The sequence below is a fragment of the Natator depressus genome, chromosome 15 (assembly GCF_965152275.1).
Source record: "Natator depressus isolate rNatDep1 chromosome 15, rNatDep2.hap1, whole genome shotgun sequence".
NCBI classification, from domain to species: domain Eukaryota; kingdom Metazoa; phylum Chordata; order Testudines; family Cheloniidae; genus Natator; species Natator depressus.
The window spans coordinates 32,298,941-32,314,901 of NC_134248.1; the positions used below are offsets into that span (position 1 = coordinate 32,298,941).

The following is a 15,961-nucleotide window of genomic DNA, read 5'->3' on the forward strand; positions in this document are numbered from 1 at the left end:
AGGACTGCAGACCATTGACATAGATGTAAGGGGAAACCCAAAAAGGGCTTTGCCCTTCCTCAAGTATTACATTTTTAAACTGAAAACAATAAATATTTTAGAAAGTAGGAAAGCTAGCTGAAATCTGTTTATAAACTATCATACATGTTTTAAAAATCTTTACAGAACATTCAAACAAAGCATACTACAATAGGTCCAGACTTGGTTAAAATGATAAAGCTTATTGTGAAAGCAAAATAATTCACAATAGGGTAAGATTTGCCTGAATCAACTGGGAGCAGATTTTCTTCTTTCCTACAAAAAGGTTGAAGTATTTATGTACAGGTGAGTTTGGTATCAAAGCTATATGAACCAGCCCTACCGGTGTCAGAGGTATGTGACACTTTAGCTCTCAGTAAACATACATGATTTTAGCACATCAATAACAGAGAAGTTTTGCTACATTCTTATTAATGATTTAATGAATCCTCCATTGGAGCTACACCTGACATGGCCAGTCAGTGATTAACAGACATAAATGCAGCTGCTGGGTGTATTTCTTATACTTGGACCAACTGTATTAGCCAGGATGGGCAGGGATGCTGTCCCTAGCCTCTGTTTGCCAGAAGCTGGGAATGAGAGACAGGGAACGGATCACCTGATGATTACCTGTTCATTCCCTCTAGGGCACCTGGCATTAGCCACTGTCAGAAGACAGGATACTGGAATGGATGGATGTTTGGTCTGATCCAGTATGGCTGTTCTTATGTTATGTTCTTATGTATTCAGCAGCCTCTGACGCTTATTACATTTATCATGGTAGTCCCTTCCATCACAAACAAGATAGGTTTAATAACCATTAGAAACACAAACCACCCCACTTTTCTTCCCAGCCTGCCTGCTTCAGGAGTGTTCCAGGTTTAACAGTGGTGAAAGGAGAGCTCTCACACCAATCCTAGTATGTAGTGTTGTTGCAGTGTGTGTAGGTCCCAGTATATTAAAGAGAGAAGGTGGGTGAAGTAATATCTTTTACTGGACAAACTTCTGTTGGTGAGAGAGACAAGCTTTCGAGCTTACACAGAACTCTTCTTCAGGTCTGGGAAACGTACTCAGAATGTCACAGCTAAATACAAGGTGGAACAGATAGTTTAGCAGAAGTAGTTAACACATATTTCAATGGACCTTTCAAGGTGCAGTGGCCCACTGAATAGACACACCAGATTTATGGTTTACTACAAAAATCTACAACCCCCCAAATGCTATTCCCCCCCTTCCTTTCTTCACTATGACTGGCTGTTAATGGGCCACTTCACCTTGAATGATGACAGGTTTCAGAGTAGCAGCCGTGTTAGTCCGTATTCGCAAAAAGAAAAGGAGGACTTGTGGCACCTTAGAGACTAACCAATTTATTTGAGCATAAGCTTTCGTGAGCTACAGCTCACTTCATCAGATGTAGCTCACGAAAGCTTATGCTCAAATAAATTTGTTAGTCTCTAAGGTACCACAAGTACTCCTTTTCTTTTCACCTTGAATGGTTCCTTGAAATAGGTGTTAATTACTCATGCTATCTATTTCATATTGTATTTACGTGTGACACTCAGAGGTGAAGTCTACACTACAGACCTTTATTGGTATAACTACTTCACTTAGGGGTGTGAAAAATCCACCCCTCTTAGTGATGTAGTAATACTGATCTAACCCCTGGTGTAGACAATGAGCTTCTCCCATTGACATAGCTACCACCTCTCAGAAAGGTGTATTAACTACGTCAACAGGAGAAGCTCTCCCATCAGCACTGGAACGTCTTCACTAAAGTGTGACAGCAGTGCAGCTGTGCCGGTGCAGCTGTAGCACTGTATCTGAAGACAAGTTTCCCAGACAAGCTCTGTGTAAGCTTGAAGGCTTGTCTCTCTCACCAACAGAAGTTGGTGGTCTCACCAATTCTAGTGTCAGTCTGTGAAGCTGCTCACTCAATGGCTTCTTCTCTCTTAAGAGCCCATTTCTGTGAACAAGATAGACCATTACAGGAGAAATAACCTCCATTCTCACTTCCAGGTGACTGCTGTAAGTCTATAGGATGGCACTACTGGCCTACCAGGTGGGCTTGGAGTGGAGAGTGCAAGCGCCCAGTGGTGACAATTGCTAGATGGGATCTAACAATGAGGTCCTATGGGAAATAGATTGTCTTCTTCATGGGGGAATTCTAAATGAGCCACTTGCCAATACCACTAAGACAACACATGGTGCGAGATTCCCAGGATGCCATGCTTCACATAATCCTTGTGTAAGGCAGAATAGATAGGCCATTGGAAGATCTAGTCACCGTCTCCTTCCTTACAGTTCTTAATTGAAGTTCTGTTTACACTATTTACTCTAAAACAGCTAACATTAATTGCTTGATTACATGAAGTTTGAATCTTTCTAACTTTATGAACATACAGATAGTCTGTGAGCAAAGGCTTACTTCAATCCCTTTTATATATTTATTTGCCAGGTGCAAAATGCATGGAATCAAAGTTATAGTATCAGAGGGGTAGCCGTGTTTGCCGCTTTTACAGATCCAGACTAAGAGTCCTGTGGCACCTTATAGACTAACAGATGTATTGGAGCATAAGGCTTTCGTGGGTGAATACCCACTTTGTCGGATGCATGTCATGCAATGCTCCAATACGCCCGTTAGTCTATCAGGTGCCACAGGACTCTTTGCCACTTCAAAAGTTATAGCTACACCTTAGGATCAGAAAAAAGGATGCTTACCCTCAGTCTATTTACAGGACTATCCATGCACTAATGCAGCTGGTAAGTTGCATGCTCTGTTAAACCACTCCTATGGTACTTAGCCAGGCACCTGAAAGGGCACAGCCTGGGCAAAGAATATACCCCTTCAAAATCTCTAGACAAAACATGGCACAAAGGGGGCAAGTGCAAATCTAATAAATCAAAATAGAGCATTCATTTGGTAAATTTAAGGAAATATACTGTTTGCTCATTTACAAATGTTTGCAGTTCCTGGTTTTGTAACATAACATTTGTTTAATAAGCAAGAGACAGGCAAGTCATTTCATTATCCGAACTGACCTACACCTAAAGGTAGCTGGAGGCTACAGAAATGCTAGCTACTGTATCTTCTCCTTAGCTTGGTTAAAATGATATTGATCTACTGAGTAAGAGTGGTACTACTGTGCCATCTGTTAGTGTTTTGCCTGATTTATTTTCTTGAAACTGCTCAATAAAGCACATGATCCTAACACTACAAAAGCATTAACGCAAGGCCAGCAGAAAGCCTGGCCGTGCTCATGTGAGCACTCTGGCAACAGTGACTAAATAAACCAAATCTCTGCTAGGATTTTTATTGCTACTATACTACAATTGAATACAATATGAAAAGAGTTTCCATCACATCACAGCAGAAGGAATTATTTTTACTCAGACTACCAGCTCAGCCAGATTAATAAAATATGTGATAGCCCAGGCTGAATTAAAAAATCTCCTACGCATTCTACAGAATCAAATTTGGTTGCTTGAAATATCATAATGTGGGATTATGAACTAGACATTAGTGCAGAGAATAAATATAGCTTCTGGTATTGTGATTTAAGCATCACCAGGGTGAGCCAATACGGTGGATTGAATCCGGACACTTGAAATAGAATCTTCTAGAGTCAAAAAGTCCAGCCAGCTGCCAAGAATAATATTTCAGTGGTTCAGTCAATACTTCTGTATGCATGGCCTAGAGGGCTTTGCACAGCCATAACCACAGGAGTTACTGTATGTTTGGTGGAATAGTAAAAACAGACATTTATGAATGTACAGTTTGTAGACATCTTAAAAGCAATTTGAGGGAGGAAGATGGAGGCGGAAGCTTGATAAATGGACAGACGCCTCCAACAAGCTTACATTCCCTCAGTTATTTCTACTTAATAGTTTTTAATCTGAGACATCAGTAGTTGGAAATATTAAAAGAACATCTCTGGGCTTCAGAATGGAGAGAAGAGACGAGATAAGCTGTCGGGATATGGAAGCCTAACCCATTACCCTGAGCTGCAGTGGGAATACGAACTCCAATCACGCTATTCTGAAGCACTGTTCATTTCAGTGTCTAGTAACACTCAAAGCAGGAGACCCTCTCACGCATTTCACATATGATTTCTATTTCTGCCCTGATGTAAAACACAATATCACACATCATGCTATAAAGAGAGCTTCAAGCAGGTTTTTCCAAAGAAATATAATAGCCCACAGCTGCCAGAAGCAGAGGGTCATTGCTGGAGGGGGGTACAGCACATTCGGTTTGCTAGATTTTCCTTTAAAGAATGTCAATAAAACAAACTGCCAAATGTGTTTTTTAAAAATGTCCTGCTATGCGGCAAACCACTAGGGTCACTGCATAGTTATCACAATCCAGGCATGTTAGCAAAAATGAGCCTCCACAACACAGACAACTTGCTAACTGCATTCATAGCACACAGCTGGAGAGGTCATTCCCTCATCTCACACACTATTTCTGTGGCCAATGGCAATTTATTTTTACGTAACTACTGAGCGAGCTTTGTAGACTCTGCTTCCAACACAGGAGCCATATTAGGAAATAGCCGGAAAAGAGAGATTTACTATTTACGATCCGTCGCCAAACATAGTCAGACACACACAAAGGCACAATCACTGTTGCACACAGAGGTGGAATCGTGGTGGCAAATGCACACAGAGCGGCACTCCTACAGGCATGCTGGTCAGCAGACACTCATGGCCTTAGAGGAGGAGGAGGCATGCAATGTGTGCATGCATTCTAAGCCAGAAGCAGAGCAAATAACAAAGCTGACCTATGCACCCACACATGCACACAGGCTGAGGCAGCTCCACCCCTTGTACCCTTGCAACCATCCCATCCCTGTGTTTGTGTGAATGTTCTGCTCGCCCCCCAGTGGGACCCCAGAGAAGCTGTTGTGGGCCTAAAAGCCTCATTAACCCCTTCAGGGCTAGGCCATTCCAAGTACAATTTCAGCGCTTTTTTCAACATAATGAAACAGTGGGAAGAGGTACGATAGGTTCTGCAGGCTTTTACCTTCCTCCAAACCCTGATTACACATCTCCAAAGGTTTGGAGCCAGGAATGAATAAAAAAGGCATTGTTCCCCCCCAACCCCGAGAGGTAAGGAGCTTGTGCTTCCCTCCCCAGGGTTCAGTGCCCACTGCAAATCTACATCAGATTTCTGCTCCCCAGTACACAATCACCTCCAAAGCCCTTTTTGGCACATTCTGTCAGGTTACAGCACAAGGGGGCTGCATCCAGGCCAGAACCTACATTACAAAGCTACTAGTCCACCTTTCTCCTCTTTGTGCCTCCTACCCGTGGGCCAGTGCAGGGAACAGAGTTGAGAAATGACAAAGGAAGCAAAGAAAAATCAGTGCTCACTAATGCTGCCAGTCACAACCTAGGAGGATAACATAGCCCCACACAGCACCCTGCATACTTTGGGTGCTGTAAAACAATGTGATAATGAAAACAGCAATAGAACGTGTATGCTGCCCTCGCAGAAGCATGGAACTACTCAATTCCCAGGTCACCTATAAAGGAGAGGAGGGAAGGATCGCTCCCACTCCCAGGATTTACCTGTGGGGGATGGGGAAGGGTTTGCTCAACCCTCACCATGGTCACCTGTAGAGGAGAGGGGTGCTGGATGGTCCCAGGATTTATCTGTGGGGGGGGAACACTGGGCAGCTGATCCCACCTCCTCACTATCACTCACCTTCTTTCGGGGCTGCCATTTCATCATATTTGTAAAGCAGAAACGTTGAGCATCAAGATATTGTCTGGATGCTGGTGGCGGATGCAGGGAAGCTGCAGCTGCAAGTCATGCTGCCTCCGTCCTGCCCCTTTAAATCTTTGCCATAGTCACTGGAGAAGGAAATTACAGAGCCAGAAAAAGGGGAAAAGTCTCGAGTCTCTTGGAATTTAACTCAAGAAAAACTGGTGGAAATGCCATAAAAACCCTGCCCATCAGGAAGTCCCAGAAGCAGCAACTCCACTGCCTGGACAGGTCATTCTCCAGGGAGACCTGCAGCCTTGTGGATCCCTAGAATAGGGATTCTCCTTCAGGGAAGAGCCTTGGTGAAGTAGGAGCTGCAATTCTCTCTCCTGCAGGAAATCAGCACACACACACACACACTCCCGCTGCCATCCAAGCTACTCTGCTAACAAAGATCAAACCAATGATTCCCTCACACGCAGCCTGGAAGAATTCCCAACTCCAGGATTCATTTCTGCTTCAGTCAAATTTTCACGAAGTAAATTCCAAAGGTGTATCAGGAGAACATGCCCTACAGACCCTGCAGTGTAAGGAGCAGCCTTGCCTGGGTGCCCAATTCTGCCCACAAAAAACTGCCACAAGGACAAAAGTTACATACTGGTGGGGAAATCCAGCAAGAGCCCCAAACTCCACGGCTCAGCCTGCACTAATGACTTCCTTCCCTCTGTACATGCACAGCCTGCCCTGCTCCAGCCAACAAGGCAGGAGCCTCCTGGGTCTTAGTGCCTCCGACATCTCCGCTGCACAGCCAAACTTCCTCTGAGGGATTACAGTCTAACACAAGCCTTTCATTTCAAAGGCACCCAGTGAAGAAAGCACTGACAAACGAGTTAAAGGCACCCTTTCAAGCATCTGGACTGAAGCCTATATGACAAACTCTGGTCTCATGAGACAGATGCCCCAGATCATGGTGTGTCTGAAAGTTTCTTTAACAAGGGTTGGCTGAGGCACTACATGGTCGTGGAATAGAGATTTTAAAGAAGTTTTGCACTTCGCCCTTTTCCAAATCTGAAATGCACAAATACCAACAAAAGCTCAAACACTAAGTTCTATACAGACATCTCACAATGCTCACAATGCACACAAAAGCACAGTAACAAAACTGCACTAAACCCAGAGCTTCCTGCCTGGCCGCCCTTAGCCCAGACACCAGTCAGAAAAGGAAAACCAACCAGGTAACAACCTGTAGCCCCTATGGTCAGTTCCCTGCAGCTGGAGAAACTGCATTTCTTTGCTATTTCCTTAGGTGGCTCCTCATTTTGTCTGCTCGCATTTGTGAGGTCTCTCCGTAGGAAGAATATAGATGTATGAAGCAGTATTCTATCATTTAAAGGCAGATTAATTCTGCTTTAACAACATTTTTTACAGTACGAAAAGAAAAGCAGTGCTGTAGGTAACCATCCTGAAGAGGCAGCTGTGGGGAAGGACTACAGGAAAATAGGTTTCTCTTACTTCTATTAATCAAATGAACAGCCCCCACACCAACATGCATCCCCCCAAACACAGCGCTGTAATGTAATCATCACATATTACACTGCAAGTATGGAATTCTCCCTACCTCCTGCATCTGTAGGGCCCAGGCCCTCAGCTGGGCAGCTCAATTCCCAGAGGATTACTAATTACAGTTGACTACTTCAAAATGCCTTTGAAGTTGATGTGTTCATACTGTATTAATATTCAGAGACACATAGTTAGAGAGTGTTACTATCATATTAATTACAAGGTCAGACTCCCTCTGACAATGTATTTGCTGAGGAGTGGAGTTGGCTGAAATCCTGTCCTTTGATGACATCATCATACAGACACAGCACTTTGAAATTCCTTTTTCCCACCAGAAGAGTTATAGCATTTTCTATTAAATCATATTTTTCTTGGCATATATTTTGCTGATTCAAATCAGAAGCAAAATCAGAGATGGGGAGAAAGAAAGGGAGATGGACAGAAAAGAAATGGGAAAGCAAGAAGAGGTGCAGGGAAAGAGAAGAACAAGAAGAGCAGACAATTCTCCACTGCACTGAACGCTATCTTAGTCAATAATATAAGCAAACACATTAAACTAAGCTAAGTTTCTGAGTGGTGCCTGCCTACCTACCTGTCTGATATTCATACCAGCGTCCCTTCCCTGGCTGGGGACCCCCTAACCTCCATAGTGCCTACACCAAATCAGGTAGTTTCAAATTTCACTACAAACATTCAGCACAAAATTTCCAAGGGTTCTGATGCTTTGGGGCATAACTGGGTTAAGTTTGTCATGAGAGAGTCCCCGCCCAAATACCTCCTGGGTGCTACTGTCAGCCTGCAGTTGCTATACCCATAAGTTTGGCTAGCACATTCTCCAAATGTGCTTTACTATTTAAACTAGAGGACAGGTGCCAACAACAGGTGGGCTCCTAAATTCAGCAAAATACGTGAGTCATTTCTTCTGAAAGCAGTCCTCTCCTCTGTCACAGCAATGGCATGCTGGAGTTACAGGCTTCTTTAGACAATGAAAAGCTCTGTGAACAGTTACATGGCAGAACAGGAGCTGGAAAAAGGTTACACAGACTTCAGGAACTGGGGTTACCAAAACAACAGGTTGTCTTAAGGTGGGGTTGCCAAAATATATTCTGCATAAGAACCAGCCAGCAGGCACTGTGCCTGCCATAGCAGGCAGCAACAGGACTCAGCTTGAGGACAATAAACTCACAGTAATCACATGCCATGGTGCATTTGGGCCTTCTCAGGAGGGCCAGTGGCACAAAACAGATTCCAGAACCTGGCTCTGCAGGAAAGTCTCACTTTTGCTTCTTTCTTGATTGCATGAGAGGGGCTGATGTCTAGCGCATCACTTCAGGTAGGCAGTGAGCAGGTAAGATTACCGAGATGATGTAGAGGCAGATTGGGAGAATTTTCCAGGGCCTTATGCAGAGATCACAGAAATGTAGGGCTGGAAGGGACCTCAAGGAGCTATCAAATCCAGACCCCTGTGCTGAGGCAGGACAAATAAACCTAGACCAGCCCTGACAGGTTTTTGTCCAACCTGTTCATAAAAGCCTCCAGTGACAGAGATTCCACAACCTCCCTTGGAAGCTTGTTCCACAGCTTAACTGTCCTTAGAGTTAGAAAGATTTTTCCTGATCTTTAACCTAAATCTCCCTTGCTGCTGATTAAGCCCATGATTTCTTGTGCCATCCTCAGGGGATATGGAGAATAATTGAGTCCACTTTACAACAGCCCTGAACATAGCTGAAGATTTAACAGGTCCCCACTCCATCTTCTTTTCTCAAGACTAAACATCCCCAGTATTTTTAACATTTCCTCACAGGTTTTCTAAACCTTTGGTCATTTTTGTTGCTCTCCTCTGGACTCTCTTCAATTTGTCCACATCTTTTGCAAAGTGAGGCACCCAGAACTGGACCCAGTATGCCAGTGGAGGCCTCACCAGTGCCAAATAGAGCAGCACAATTACCTCCCATATGTCTCACATATGACACGCCTGTTAATACACCCCAGAATATTAACCTTTCACATCAGCAGCAAATTGTTGACTCATTCATTCTGTGATCCACTATAACCCTCAGAGCCTTCTCAGCAGTACTACCTCCTAGCCAGTTATTCCCCATTTTGTAGTTGTGCATTGGACTTTTCCTTTTTAAGTGAAGTACTTGGCACTTCTCTATACTGAATTTCATGTTGCTGAATTCTCCAATATGCCAAAATTGTTCTGAATTCTAATCCTGTCCTCCAAAATCCTTGCAACCCCTCCCAGCCTGGTGTCCTCTGCAAATTTTATAACTATACTCTCCACTCCATTATCAAAGTCATTAATTAAAATATTGAATAATACTGAACTTAGGACTGACCCCTCTAAATATGCCCTCCGAGTTTGACAGCAAACCATTGCTAACTACTCTGAGTACAGTCTTTCAATCAGATGTGTACCCATGTTATAGTAATTTCATCTAGATCACATTTCCCTAGTTTGCTTATGAGACTGTCATGTGGGACTGTATCAAAAACCCTGCTAAAATCAGGATTATATATTCATATTCCCCACATCCACTAAGCCAGTGCCCTGTCAAACCAGGAAATTAGATTGATTTAGCATGATTTGTTCTTGACAAATCCATGTTGGTTACTCCTTGTAACCCTATGATCCTCTTGCTGCTTACAAAATGATTGTTTAATAATCTGTTCCAATATCTTTGCAGGTATCAAAATTAGGCTGACTAGTGTATAAATTCCTTGGGTTGTCTTTGTTCCCATTTTTAAAGATAGATACTATTTTTGCTCTTCTCCAGTCCTCTGGGACCTCACCCATTCTTCAGAAGTCCTCAAAGGTAACTGCTAGCAGTTCCAAGTTTGCTTCTGCTAGTTCCTTATGTATTCTAGGATTAATTTCATCAGTCCATGGTCAGATACTGGTAAGAAAGCAGAAGCCAGGGTTATGTATGGTCTATATACTGTTTACTTTTAAGTATTCTTTTTCAAAGGAGTTTTCTAAAGTGTTTGAGACCCTCAAATGCCTCCAGGTTCCCATAATGAGCTATGATAGTAAAGTGGCAGGTTACAGTTAAAATTATGGATGTTCTTAAATTAGAAAAAATTGCCAAAGCAGGAAATAGGAAATAGTGATGAAACATATCAATTACCTGCTCTTTATTAATACAGTCTACAGCCTTATCTGTAATGTTTGAACCCTTTACGAACAACAAGATGCAATGGAAGAAGTTGAGAACAAAGAAAGTAAGTACAGATTTGCTAGTCCCAGGGATGGACTGTCCTTGCCATTGCTTTGAAGAAAATCCAAGATGTCCCCCTTAGTTCCATATACACTGAGTTCTTGTGCCATGTGTGGTACAGAAGGCTTGTCCCCTTCACAGTAAGTTCAGAGGGCTAGTTCTACAAAAAAGGAACACTGTCATTGCTTCATGCGTTATGTTCAATACAAACAAAAGGCACTGTTACACTGGGCTAAATATGAAATATCTTGGTTTCATTAGTTAGTCTCTATCAAGGCATTTATACCATGCTCATGACCATGGTATGAGTGCCTTTTCTTAGGTACTCCAGGAAGATATAATTCTCATAATGAAAATATTTCAAATGGAGAGCAATGCAAATGTGCTGTATTCATAAGAAGGTTTTAAATAGAGTCTCCCCACTTTGGAAGAACTTCTGTGCCAAACTCCTCTGAGGTTTCCTGGTCTCCTGTGCCATTAGGCACAAAGTGTGTCACAGAGCACTGTCATTTCCACAGGGTTACCATTTTTTCCTTTTGAAAGCTCTTATAAAGAAGATCAGGCACTTGAACCTGATGAAAGGCAAATAAGCATCTAAGGGCTTGTCTACACTGAGACTTAGTGTGCAGCAAACTGGGGTGTAAATCTACAGTGCACTAGCTTGCTGCACACTAATTGGCCATGTGGACCATGCTACCACACACAAAGTTTCATCAAAGCGCACTACAGAACTTTTAGTGCACAGTAGCACGATCCACACAGCCAGACAGAACATACCAAGCTAGTGCACTGTAGAGTGACATCCTGGCTTGTCACAAAGTAAAGGTGGGTCTACACTTAGACCTGAAGGTGTAATTTCCAGGTTAAGACAACATACCTGTCCTAGCTCTTATCGAGCAAACACACTAAAAATAGAAACATGGCTGCGATGATGCGAACTGCAGAAGGGGCGAGCCACCCAAGCACATACCTAGCATCCTGGACAGGAACATACTTGATGCAGCAAGCCTTCCATGCCATCACAGCTACACTCTATTTTTAGTGGGCCAGCTTGATCAGATCTAGAGTGGGTTTGTCTCCTCAAGGTGGAAATTACACCTTTCACCTCAAAGTGTAGACATACACTAAATATCTATGTAGACAAGCCATACAATTCAAACCCAAATAACAAATGAGAATACTCATATTAGCATCACATGAAGAGCACTGTTCACAACTGTTCATCTCTAGAAGGAAGGTTTTCTCCACTCCCCAAACACATACACATCTCACTGATATGGAATTATCTCAGAATCTCCATTAGGAGATTTGGCTGATAATTGTGCTATCTAAACAATTTCTTACCTTATCTTACTATCGAAGGGCGACTTGGGCATCCAGACCTGAACAATTCTGAATATACTATTTAAGAAAATAGAAATTATTTTATTCGTTATTGTCTTCAGCATCTTTCATTTCATAATCTTCTTACTGGCAATTTTTTTATTTTTTTTAACCCCTAAAATTTAAAGGAAGAGAATGAACTACAGCTAATTTCTAATAATTAAATCTTTCTTCTTTGATTCTTCTAAGAACAAATGAAAAGGCAGATTTTGGGGACTGAGGTATATGTATCAGTGTTTGGGCCAGGATGCCAAAAAGGCAGCTGGATCGTAGCTCTGCCTACAGACATATTAACATGAGAAACAAGCCAAGGAGTTTAATCCTACAGTATCTAATGGTGTAATGGAGATGGTGAGAGGAAAAGATAAAGAAGTTGAAACGCTCATGGAATAAACAGCCTCAGTGTTCAGTAACCAGTGGAATCGGATCACAGTGATTGACAGTAATTTCAGTGATAAATTCAATAAAAGTGCCATATAAAATTGCAAACTGAAAGAGTTTGGACTGTACATGGAAAATAGAAAAAGATGGAACAGGAAGGACAGGCTGGTATTAAACTGCTCTGTCCCCGCCAGCTTTAAAGAGAAAGTGAATGTAAATGTGTTCAGTGTTTGTATAGAACCTAGCATAATGGATCCTGGTCCATGACTCTGGCTCTTAGGCACTTCAATAATACATATAAATATAAAATAAAATAAAGAATAGATTATGAACTGACAGGGCTGAGTAGGGTACAAGTTTTTTAGCACATGCTCATGTAAACCTATTTCCTCTAGACAGGAATAAACGAATACATAGGCTGCTAAGTAGGTCCAAGTGAGGTCAGTGGTTTTCACTTCACATCTATTTGCCATAACAGGCAAGGGCTTTCACTCATAGAATTCAGGGTGAAACCCATTTCACCCAGGAAGGGAGTACCACTGTAGCTCTCCTTTGTCCCTAAGGATGGTCTTGTGGTCAAGATCTAGGACAGGACTCAGCAGATCTGGCTTCTGTCACAAACTGCCTGTGTGACCTTGAGCAGGTTGCCCAATCTGTGCCCCCACTTCCCTCTAGGTTAATTGGGGACAATAGCACTTCCCTACCTTACAGAAGTGTTGAGAAGATAAATCCATTAGTGATGCACAGAAAAGAGAGCCAAACAAACTGCCAGCAGAAGCACTGGTTGAGGTTTGTAATCTACTATAAAACTCTCTGGGAGAGGAGCTCCAAGGGGAAAGGGTGCATGACACATTCTGTTCATTTGCTACACTGGAACAAATGTAACTTGTCTCTGATTTAATGGAGGCTTTCGCCTGCCTGAATTCTTGGGCAATCAATTTCTCCAGTTGACCTGAGGTTCCATCAACGAAGGTCAAAGGTGAAACTCAGGGGAAGAAAACTAAGGAGACAAGCAGCATCTTAGTTCTCATTTACTAATTCAAGTAATTTAACACAGAGATTTATTACTGGAACACCCATATGATTCCAGCTGCAATGTCATGGCTGGAGTATTTGCTCTACAACATTTTCCCCACTGCTGAGCCACAGCTAGACGCACGACTTTGGAGGGCTTCAGCATCCAGGTTCTTTTCTCCAGTAGACCGAGTTGCCCTGAAGCTTGCAGAGCTTTAGCCAGACCTATTGACACTGCTCTGAGCCATTTCTCTACAGGTCTTAGAGTCAAAACTCCTGAACGCACATGAAAAGAACAAGGTTTGCCTGAGGTTCATAACCAGGCTTACTGAAAATGATTTAGAACCGCAGCTCCTACTGTTGCAGGGAGCATCTAGCAGGGCAACCCTCTATACAGCAGAAAGGAGCTGGGGTCCATCATCCAGTTTGTTCAGAGTGCGGTGTTCCTAACTGCAAAGTGAAAAGTCAGTTACGCACAAAATATGTAAATCTGGGCTGTATTATCAAAGCTTATTCTGCCCAACAGCCTCCTCACCTTACTCTTTCCTCACTTTGAGATTAATTAAGTCAATGTCACAGGTAAGGACAAGTATCCATTTCTGCACTCAGACTGTAAAGGATCCAGAGGACTAAGGAAAATTAAAGATCCACCCAACTGTAAGACTGCATTCATTACACAGATGTGTAACTAGCTTTTCAATATGTGCACGTACATAGTGCCTAATGCAATGAATTCCTGGCCTGGCACACCACAGCTGTGCAGCACTGGGAGCAAAGGCAAGCACCCTGAAATCATACATCAAGTCACAGCACTAGATAGTGTTTCAGCTCATTAAGTGAGACACTATCAACGGAAAAGCTCTCACATGTCCCCTGATGCTCTTGTGCTCCTAGCATTCCCGTGTCACTTTATTCCCTCTCTGTCTCCCCATTGTGCTGAATGGGGATGAGACAGCACTCCATGGAGGAGCACTTGGTTTGAAGATGAATACTGAAAGTCATTAGATGTTTGGGTGCTACGCAGAGGCTGGTGATGTTTTGGCACCTACTGGTTGGTCCCTTAAAGCTTCACCAGCCAACTTTAGCTACATGCAGTCCTCCTGTACTTGAGGAGTGCAGGACTCTGGCTGACTCTAGTGGAAGGTGCAGACCATGTGGAAAGGAGAGCAACCCTGCGTACAGGGCAGCTCAATTCCATCACACAGGCTCTTAGCCTCTGCTGTTGAATGCTGCTGCACTGGTCCCAAGGTCACAATCCAGTGTCTCTGAAACAAGCTCTAATGCCTCAACATCCCAAGAACAGACCCATAGGCACTTGGAAATGTGTTGTTTCTCATTCTCTGAAAAACTAGTGTGTATCACTCTGTAGTGTCCAACACCAGAGAAATCTGAAAGCGCAGAAAGGAGATGCCCAGACATCAGATCATGTCATCTGCCATAACAGAGCTACCAGAACAGAGCTCGTTTCACAGGCAGAATGCAAAATGTGCTCTTTTGATGTCAACAACAGAAGGCTATTGAAATTCTCCCTGCATAAAGATAATTAATATGAAGCAAAGCAGGAGGTGTGGATGCACACTCCCACTGCACAGGGAAAGTGAGCTGGCTCACTGTTAATCTCTATTCTTAACTCAGTGATTGGCATTTCTGCTATATTTAAACTTAAATCTTTTTTCAACAGCAGATGAAGAATTTCAATACTTATTTTCACAGCCACAGGAAATATCTGAAATAAATGTAATGTGAATGACACTAGTATCTGAAGGAAACAGCAACAATTACTTGCCTTTGCAATGTCTGAGAGCTATCTGAACTCTTTATGAAGAAAAATGCAGTTTAATTCAGCCCTCAATTTCTCTTCCCTACACTTGGTATGGAGTCATTTCATATCCATGATCGCCTTGCCTGCAATATGCGCAGGCATACACCTGCCATATTCTTCACCAGGAGAATCTGGTAAAAGTCAAGCAAGTTCAAGTGCTTGTCAGGTCTGTGAAGCTTAACTGTATCAGTGGCCAAGTTCGTTTAACAATGTGTAACCACGAAACAGAAAATAATCTCGGTCAACCAAAGGTGAATGTTTCCAGGCCACTAAGAGTACGTCTACACTACAATGTAAGCCCTGCTCAGACTAAGGCTCAAGCCCTAACCCCACTTCCGTCTACATACAAATCTCTTAGACTCAGACCCAGGGTCTAATGACCCCACAGTGGTGGAGGGCCTGAAGCAGAGTCCAGTCAGACCTAGAGTTCAAGCCCTATTGTTTTGCAGCATGGATCCAACAGTAGACTTAGCCCTGCGGGGTCTGCCAATGTCATCCCACAATTCCATTGGCTAGCATCCTTTGTATTCACTATCCCATGAGTCGCCAATCAACTCCTAGGAAACAGGCAACCCTCTTTGTTCAAGTACAGCAAGTACAACTCAGCGTTTAACCCTTCAATTTTATTCTGACGACCGAGCTGCAAACACAGTGAACCTTCTCCTCAGTCTGCAATGACCACCAACCAAAAATCTTTTGCCAAGCATGAGGCTTCCTGGTCACAGGAGCACAGCCAGATTTTGATGAACCTCTGATTTGAGGCCAGGAAAACATTCCATTTTAGTAAGAGTACCAGGAACGACTATGCCTCCCAGCAAACAGCAGAGAAGCTGGCAACATTAGAAATTTACCAGA

At 43.0% G+C, this 15,961-nt stretch overlaps 1 protein-coding gene across 2 annotated transcripts in view; it reads right to left on the minus strand.

Moving 5' to 3' along the window:
• Positions 1-15,961, minus strand: part of TTC28 (tetratricopeptide repeat domain 28) — a 482,751-nt gene that overhangs the window by 308,424 nt on the left and 158,366 nt on the right. Inside the window, exon 1 of one of the 2 annotated variants that reach the window (XM_074973005.1) lies at positions 5,726-6,389. The exons of the other annotated variant lie outside the window; for it this stretch is intronic. Coding sequence (XP_074829106.1) covers positions 5,726-5,752 — 27 coding nt within the window. The 5' untranslated portion in view covers positions 5,753-6,389. Of the gene's footprint in view, positions 1-5,725; positions 6,390-15,961 lie in introns of those variants that run through there. 2 annotated transcript variants of the gene reach the window in all.